An 8,908-nucleotide genomic window follows, 5' to 3' on the forward strand; every position below is an offset into this window, starting at 1 on the left:
CTCCATCATCTTGGTGGCTCTGTGCTGGACTCTCTCCAGCAGTTCCCTGTCCTTCCTGAACTGTGGGGCCCAGAACTGGACACAATATTCCAGATGTGGCCTCACCAGGGCAGAGTAGAGGGGGAGGAGAACCTCTCTTGCCCTGTACCATCAGCCCAGGGAGTTCAGTAGAAGCAGCCATACTCTTGACAAACATAACTGCCCCCAACACTGAAGAGGTCAGGCTGGGAACCTGGTCTCCAGCTTTTGAATACCCAGAAGGAAATACTCTGTCTTCCCCATTTTTTATTATTTTTTCCTCATTGTTTTGTTTTTTCCAGCCCTGCTGAGCCCGGGTGTTGTTCTGTGTTACCTTTCTCAGAGGTTGTGTTTGGCCTTTCTTGCAGGAATTTTCGGAAGCACCTCCGCATGGTGGGGAGCCGAAGGGTTAAAGCACAAAGTAAGTGAGCACCTGTAAGATGTGGCTGTGAGGAGTTGGGGTTTGTGCCAGTGGGACTCGGGGAGCCTTATGTTGCAGGCACACGTGGGTAGAAAGGACCTGGCCTTGGGCTGGAGAAAGGATTTGACCTGCTGGTGCTATTTTACCCTACAAAAAGAAGACCAGGTTGTTGCAAGTCTCCAGGACACACAGATGTCTGCAAGCAGCCTGTCAGCTATTTCCAAGGACCCTCTGCCTTGGCTGTGGGAGATCTCTGTGGCCTCAGTGGAAGGAGAGCTGTGGTGTCCTTGTCACATCTGCCTGTGGTTTTCAGTCATCACTGGCATAGACACTTGTGAGGAGAACCAGAGCTGAGAGTTGAGCTGCCTGGAGACAGTGCTTCATGTACCAGGCAGACTGGTGGCTTTCTCTTTTCTCCTCCCCTGTCCCACCATGATCTCCACAGCAGGACCTGGGGGAAAGTGCCTGGTGGGAGCTGAGAGGACAGTGCAAGGGGAAAAAGAAGAACAGGGAAGAGATTGGAGCAAGGGGGAAATAAGGTAGTGTTTTGCCTCACTGGGAGAGAAATCATCACTTCCAGCCTGGGAAACAGCCGTTCCCTTTCCCTGAGAAAGGCAACACTCCTCCCTAACTTGGTTGGGGCAGCTCCCTTATCCCTGTGAAATGAGCTGAGAATGGTGTAACTGGCTCCAGAGAGCTGAGGATTGCTCCAGAAGAGGAAACAGCTTGTTCTTCCCACCCCTCTGTCCAAGGCATCATGTACAGACTACCCACAGCAAAGTGTTGTTGACTTGAATTTGCATTCTTGCCTTTCTCATATGCTTCGGGGAGTGAACAGCAAAGAGCATTGCCCTTTAAAGTGTCTTTATTGGCATCTGAGTTAGCGCTGCCTGAAGTGAGCAGGGCTCACCTCCCCCTAGAGCTGTCTGGAAGTTCAGGCATGCCTCTCTGCCTTGGTAACTCTCGGGTCATGTTTTCAAAGCTTTCTTTGTGTGCACAAAGAGTTAAATGCTTTTGGTTTTAAATGAAAGCTGAGGATGGAGATCACCTGAAGAACTTACTGTGTGCTTTTTATCTCCCTGGACACCCACACTTGGACACACTGCAGCAGAGGACATGTTGCTTCTCAGCTCTTCTAATGTAGATCTGCAGTGAATTCCTGTGCTGATAACATGAGATGCTTTTACTAGATACACTACAGCAAACTTGCTCTGTCTGCTACCAGAAATAGATGTTAGTGGCTATAAGTGGCTGTTAATCTGGGTGTAATGGCTCTCACAAGCCAAGTCAGACATTGTGGTTGGCAATTCCCAGGAACGTGCCTGCAGTGCAGCCAGCTGAGCCAAGCTCCCTGGATTCCACTTGGGAAATGCTGGTACAAACAATATAATGCCCCTTGTTGAGGGGAGGGGGGGGTGGGGAAGAAAGCTGGGGTGGGGGGGAGTGCAGGCAAGTGAAAACTGAAGGATTTCTTCTTTTGCAACAAAATTTAGAAAGCAGGAGCTTTCCAGAGTCCCTCCCTCTGCCTGGTCCAGCTCTGATTGCTGGTCCAGCTCACTAGACCATGAAGGGAGAACTGACTGGAGAACTGCTGCCTTTTTCTGGCCGTGTGTGTGTCATGAGCTGTTGAGGACATCTTCCTGTCAGGCCTTTGAGTCAGAGTATTTACACTGGGACACTGGAATAGCCTTGATTAAATTGAGGTTTGAGCTGTGTGCATTTAAGGAGAGACCATCACTTGTCCTCCTTTTTCTGTGTTACGTACCCCATAATGGTCCTGCTCAGAAAGTGGGCACTTTGTCTTCTGCTCTCTAGAAGATATAGACCCTTGTTTGCTGTTTGGAAAGGACTTGTGTTTGGCCAGTGGAGGAACAAGCACGGGGAGGTCCGTGATGTGTGGCTTTGGTGGAAATCTACTGGATGTTTTGTTTTGCTGGCAGCAACAGAGGAGTCTGTTAATGTCGTGCTTTGGTTTTATCCTAGCATTTGCCGAACGGCGTGAGAGGAGCTTCAGCAGGTCCTGGAGTGACCCAACTCCCATCAAAGCTGATTCCTTCCATGACTCTCGAGAAAGTGAGTTCTGAGTCCTTTGAGCTTCCTCCTGGAGGGCCAAACCCTCCAGCTGAGGTGTTGAATGGAGTCCCACTGGACTAACTCCTCTTGTGCTCTTTTGTCCTATCTGTGATCCTTTCAGTTTCGTGAGCTCTGACCAAATAACACTCCACCTGTCCATCTATGTGTACCTAGATTTATTTGTAGAGCACAACTCATCTAACCTCATGTTATTGTGCAGTTTCCAGTGGACACCCAGTGGTACAGCTCTCTTGCAGCTCTATGTTCCCATCATCCCTTATTCACTTGGGACCAAACAACCTACCTGGAAGCTCACCAGTCCAAGGCTACGTTCACCATAGTGGGGCAAACCTGCCTGGCTTCCTGTGCCAGAGCCCCTTCTGAGCTTTTTCCTGGGCTAGAACAGCTCAGGAGCACAGCTGCAGGGCTTCATTAGATGTAGCTTTGATTTCCTGGCCGTGCTGGTTGCACAGATGATAGCTTGGGGCAATCTGATCTTCATTTGAGCTGCCAGGAATTCCTCTGGGAATCTCCAGTCATGCTGTGATGTTCTGCTTGTGGGGACTGTGATGCTGTTGTGTTAATTTACAAGAGGAAATGCCAGCATCTTCCCATTATCCTTTTACAAAGGGAACATTTGTTTTACCCAGATTTTATTGAAATCCTGGAGGCAAGGGACTTGGTGGTTATGAGTTTGCCTATGTTGAAATGGGCTGTATGAGAAATGAATTTCACTAATGAAATGAACTGAGCTATCAGGTAAGCATGAGATCCAGCCCTCCTAGCTGGAGAAGACACTGTAGCAGGTTGTAGAGGGAGAAATGTGAAAGGCCAGGTACAAAACATGACCCGATTGTTCCTCTGCAGTCTGATTCCTCCCCACTCCCTCAGCTAACTCAGAGGCGAATGGAAAAGACATGGTTCAGCCAGGCTGCAGGCACTGCTCAGTGGCACTCGGACATCCCAAAAGCACAAATCTAGAGACATCTCGGTTCTTTTTCCTCAGTCCCTGACTTCAGTGAACCATCTCTATTTTTTTACCTTTAACAGTCAATTATATTCCTTCCAGATATTTTTTTTCCCCAGGAAGCATTGAAGGCTGACAGGTAAGGTCAATTCAATGGAGAGCCAATTCAAGTGTACTGTTGCAATACTACTGTGTTTGTTACGGCTGTCCTCGTGCTCTGGGACTTCTCTGCCAGGATCAGTTTGACCAACAAGGCAATTTTTCTTTATAACCACTCAGAAAACTTAAGTCAGAGCAGTGATTGTTACAAGGAGACCAGCTTTGAAGTCTTTAGACTTGCTCATCAGCTTGGCAATGTTAGTGTAGAGAGTCTGTCTTGCATTCTGTCTCCTCTGTTTCTGAAATGACAGGCTGACTGCTGTGAATTAGCATTTGAAAGCTCAACTGGGTGACTGTGAGAGTGATGAAATGTGATGTGATGCGTGGTATCAGGCTGTGTCTGTGTGTGTGTGTGTTGCACTCTTCATTCGTTAAGTGTTTGTCTGTTTAAAGATGCCAACCCCAAAGCCCCAAAGCGTGGTGTCTGTCACTCTGTGGAGGAAAGGAGGGCACGAGTCTTCTGGCTTGTGGTACATCTTGTGAGGTGGCTGCACAACAGAACTGAGTGGGGAAGGCAAAATGTTCTGCCCTTGTAATGCAGGCTGTGTTCTGGCAGGCCATGACCTTCAGGATTCCTGCGGCACTTTGGATGGTGACTTTGACTTGAACTGGGAAGCAGAAAAGGAACTTGAAGCCATGGCATGTGATGGAGAAGACTTTATTCCACCAAAAATAATGGTGAGGGTTTCCAACTCACTTACCTCTACTACTCAGGCTCTGTCTGTCTTTGCAGAGCTGCAAAGTTTAGGATCTTCAAGGGAAGAGGCAAGTCTTTTGTATAAACTCCTCAGGTGTGTATGAGGGTCACTCAGAGATCAGCCAAGACATGATATTCAGCATCTGTTATCGCTGGGGTTAATGTGTTGAAAGAAAACTAGAAGTGGAAGGACCTGTAGCCCACCCCCAAATCCAAGCAGGACTGTCACCAACGCAGAATTGAGTTAGCCTGAGTCTTGATAACCATGCCAGTAGAGACCTGAGTCCCCAGTCCTGGCAGTCCCTCCCTCCTGTTGTTACTTGCCTGATTTGCTTTGGAGCCAGATGTCATCCCTTGAGATGCTTTCTGCTCTTTCATCATTCCTTGATGCTAGGCCCCCCCCCTTTGCTCTGCTCTGTGGGGTTTGGCAGACAGGACCAAATTCTGACACATCCATTCTTTGGCCAAATGCACAAGTACTCAGCTGAAATGAGGTCTTGAGCTTCCAGCTTCTCCTCAGGGCAGTGTTTCCAGTCTGGCACAGCAGTACTGGGTGAATGGGTCCTGCTAAGACTTGGGAAGAGTGAAGGACATGGAGACAGTTTTCTTTTATGTATGTTCCCAGGCAGTCTGTGCAGTCTCAGCCTTGAAGCTCTCTCAGGGCCAAGTGAGACTCAAACAGCAGGAACCCAGCCCGTGGGTTTGCTCAGCCCTTGGTACCTCCAGTGGGTCTCTCCAGGTGGTGTGTGTGAGGAGTGTCCAGCCCTGGGCTCTCTATATTGTTCCTCTTCAGAAACTTTCCATTAACTCTCAAGAGGCTGAAGCAGTGATGTGCTGTCTGCCAGGAGGGAGAGCTTGGAATCCATCCCAAGCTGGAGCCCAGGCTGTGCTTACGGGCCCACCAGCACTGCTGCCTGCTCTGCTCTGCTCTCAAAGCCTGAAATCACAGCACAGCCAAATTGCCCATGTTCCCTTCACAGCCCTTTGGCTTGTGCTGATGGCAGGTCACCCTCTCGTGCTGATGGAGCCAGCTGAAGCTTCAGCCAGAGTTGCCAGGCAGCCTACATCTGCCTGATGTCCTATGGCTGTGTGCCTGCCTGTGCCTGATGCCATTTCATCCCTTGGCTGGTTCCTGTTCAGGCACGTGGCCATCCCACCACCAGCCAGCACTACCACCAGTTTGAACAATCCTCTGCAGCCAGAAGCACAGACTCTCGCACAGAGGAAGGCTGTGTGGAGGTGATCTTCACTGGGATACAGCCATTTGTGGTGACACACAAGCTTCATCCTCTGTGCACACCAGTCTCCCCTTTACAAACTGTCATCTCAGACTCCCTCCTGCCTCTTAGGAGGGCTGTGTGCTCATTTGATGGGGGTCGAGGAGGCTGTGACACATGGGGGGACTTGGCAGGCCTGGGGGTGCTCTGTAGTGGACCAAAGGCTTGGAGGACCTTCCACAGGGGTGCAGGTAGGCTGGGTTAGCTGTTAGTTTGGGTAACACCTGAGAGCAACTGAACAGGGTACTGTTATCATGGTCTTTGTGCTTCTGCCCAGACTCTACTGACTTCTCATGCTCAAGCTCTTCTTTTTTCCCCCTTCCAGCTCATTTCTTCCAAGGTGCCCAAAGCAGAGTATGTCCCGACAATTATCCGCAGGGACGATCCCTCCATCATCCCCATTCTCTATGTAAGTACAGAAGTGCATCACTTCTGCTGTGTCTGCATGTGTGGGAGCAGGCTTCATACTGAGAATTTGTGTGTGTGTGTGTGTCCTTATCCCTAGTTCCTGTTATGGTGATTCTGAAACACTGATGTGATTTGGAAAAGCTGTCAGGAAAGGGCTGAGGGTGTCCTGAACCCAGATTTGGGGGTCTGGGGTAGCTTTGTGGGAGCTCAGGTCTAGGTGGGAAGAGTAAGGTGGAGTGGAAATGGCACATGTGAGCTGCCAGACTATGCAGGTGCAGCCAGGCTGTGTGGGAAGACTAACAGGGGAAGGCAGGGCAGGCTGGAGCACACAAGCAGAACTGTGTGTTGCCAGGCTTAGGGCTCCTCCTTATGCTCATCCTTGGAGAGCATGGGCAGGAGCTCAGAGCTCTGCAGTGGACCATGAACCCCATCAGCCTAAGTACAGTGGTACCTCCCTGTCAGTCATTAATTTAACCTTGATTTTTCACCAGGAGTCATAGAATCACAGAATCCCAGACTGGTGTGGGTTGGAAGGGACCTTAAAGCTCATCCAGTTCCAACCCCCCTGCCTGAGCAGGTGTCTGAAGCAGCAGCAAGGAGATGTGGGTCTCTTATTCCTTATCACTTTATATTCATTTAATTGGGAAGGGAAGGGTGATACTGACAGCCCAGAAAACTCAGTGTCCATGTGCAGCAGGCAGTGCTGCTGGGGGTTCAGCTTCCCTGCCTCTTTCTTTGAGAGCTGTACGGTTGTCCCAATAACCCTGCAATGCCAGAGGCAGACGTGTTGGGATTGTGGCTGTTTGTCAGTCAGCTTGGACACATGGAAAGCCAGAGGCTGGCTACAAAACATGGGCCGAGTGGCAAATATGGACTGTTGTTGGTGCTGACTACATCTGATGGATGGGGTGTGCTTTGGGCTTGTCTGCAGGATTCACCTTTGGATGGACTTGGTCTTCATGAGCCATTCAGTCTTCAGCTTCTTTGCTGAGATGTGTTTTAGGGTGGTGATTACTGTGATGTGACTAGAAGCCATCCGTTGGTATCATCGTGCTCTTGGAGCATCTGTTTGCCTGGGAGTGGAGTTGTGTGCAATATCAGAGACTATAATAATGTCATGGGAGCTGGTGTAGTGACACTGAACCTTGATATGGTTCCTCTCTTGTTTCCAGGACCATGAACACGCCACCTTTGATGACATCCTAGGTACGTGAGTGTTACTTCTTTTTCTTAACTCCTGCCTGTTGCAAATGTACCTGATCAGTATATTAAAGTCACTCCACTGTCCTGTGCCTCAGCTGCCACTCACAAAGGTGTTTTTATCACCCCAGTTACACCTGCCAGTCAATCAGTTACTGTTGGATGTGCTGCAGTCATAAAACTTCCCTTCTTTGGCCCATTTTCTATGCCAAGCTCCCAGTTTAGGAAAGGGAAGCTGAGGCACAAGGCAGCAAAGATACCTGTTTGTTGTACCCTTGTAGGTGAGTAGGAGCTTTAAGAGAGGGTCAGGACAGCTGGGTCTGGTGCTGTGGTCACTAGAGAGCAGGGTCTGGTGTCGCACGTGTCTCCTCTGCCCTGTGATACCCCAGGGTTTCCTGCTTTCCACAGCATGGAAGCAAAGGGTTTGCTCTGATGTCAGTGGGAACGTAGGTGCTGAGCACCTCTCACAGCTCAGCCTCTTGCCTGAGAAGAAATAATACTAATTTTTAACTTCCTCCATGGCTCATCTTTTGCAACGTGTTTTTTTTGGTTTTTTTTTTTGCAGAGGAAATAGAGAAGAAGCTTAACATTTATCGGAAAGGCTGCAAAATCTGGAAGATGCTGATATTTTGCCAGGTACGTGAAAGTTGTTAAGTGCTTGGGTGGTTTGTTACAAATTAGTCTCTTTCTACAAGGAAATTACACAGAGGAACCAATATTCCAAAGTCAGGTTCTGTTAAAATAACTGCATGTGTACAGCTTCTCACTTCTCATTTCCCCAGACACCGAGCAGTCCCAAGTTGCTGTGACAGCAGGAAATAAAATCTGACTTAGTGTGGCCAAGTCCAGAGCTGGGCTCCTTCTCAGCTGCTTTCAAGGAAACCCAGGCAAACCAGCATCAGCACAGACCTCAAAAGGAGGATTTCAGAGAAAGGAACAAGCATTTGCAACGTGATGGTTGTAGTTTTCATGCAGCTTCAGTGTGACAGTGGTGGGTGTTGTGGATCAGAGTGGCAGATGGCACAGCTCAGAGCTGGAGGGAAGTGTATGCAGGAGAGGGGTCAGGGTACAGGCTTGCTGAGCTATGGGGGGATGGATTCAGGCCCTGCTGGAGCTGGGGCTTGCTGGGAATTTCCTTCCCAAAGCTTTTTCCTCAGGGTGGTCAACTTTGGACTTCCCCAGCAGCTGTGCAAGGAACCTTGAAATGAGAAGTGAGGAAGGTAACCTGACTTGAACTGCCTCCCACGTGCCTAATACTGTAAAACAGCAGAGTTTGCAGCACACTGACCTGGAGGTTGAGACTTAATTTTCCTCATCATAGAATCATAGAATGGTCGGGGTTGGAAGGGACTCTCTCAGCCTGTCCTCATAGGAGAAGTGCTCCTGCCCTCGAATCATCCTCTGGACTCTGATGTTGTGCTCAATCTTCTTACGCCTGCTACTGCCAAAGTCCAGTATCTGCAGTGACGTCTCTCCTGCTTGTCCCTGCTTTGCTCAACTTCTCATCTGCCCACGACAGCGAGTCCCTTACCATCCCCAAATGAAAGAGACTTCCTTGTCTTCCCTGTTACTCTCCAGCCACCCACTATGAAGATTTTTTTTCTTATTATTGTGCCTTGCTAGAGTGAGGTGGGCATATAAACCAGAATCCAACCCCCAACACACTCCCCATATGTGATCCACCAGGA

The 8,908-nt window shown here is 49.3% G+C and overlaps 1 protein-coding gene across 1 annotated transcript in view; it reads left to right on the forward strand.

Moving 5' to 3' along the window:
- Positions 1-386: 386 nt before the first annotated feature.
- NSMF (NMDA receptor synaptonuclear signaling and neuronal migration factor) overlaps positions 387-8,908 on the forward strand; it is a gene marked incomplete at both ends in the record, with an annotated part of 11,561 nt that continues 3,039 nt past the window's right edge. Inside the window, 6 exons of the mRNA XM_010168605.1 lie at positions 387-439; positions 2,423-2,512; positions 4,195-4,316; positions 5,938-6,021; positions 7,193-7,226; positions 7,786-7,856. Coding sequence (XP_010166907.1) covers positions 387-439; positions 2,423-2,512; positions 4,195-4,316; positions 5,938-6,021; positions 7,193-7,226; positions 7,786-7,856 — 454 coding nt within the window. The remainder of the gene's footprint in view (positions 440-2,422; positions 2,513-4,194; positions 4,317-5,937; positions 6,022-7,192; positions 7,227-7,785; positions 7,857-8,908) is intronic.

Source organism: Antrostomus carolinensis, unplaced genomic scaffold, assembly GCF_000700745.2.
Source record: "Antrostomus carolinensis isolate BGI_N321 unplaced genomic scaffold, ASM70074v2 scaffold27765, whole genome shotgun sequence".
Taxonomy (NCBI): domain Eukaryota; kingdom Metazoa; phylum Chordata; class Aves; order Caprimulgiformes; family Caprimulgidae; genus Antrostomus; species Antrostomus carolinensis.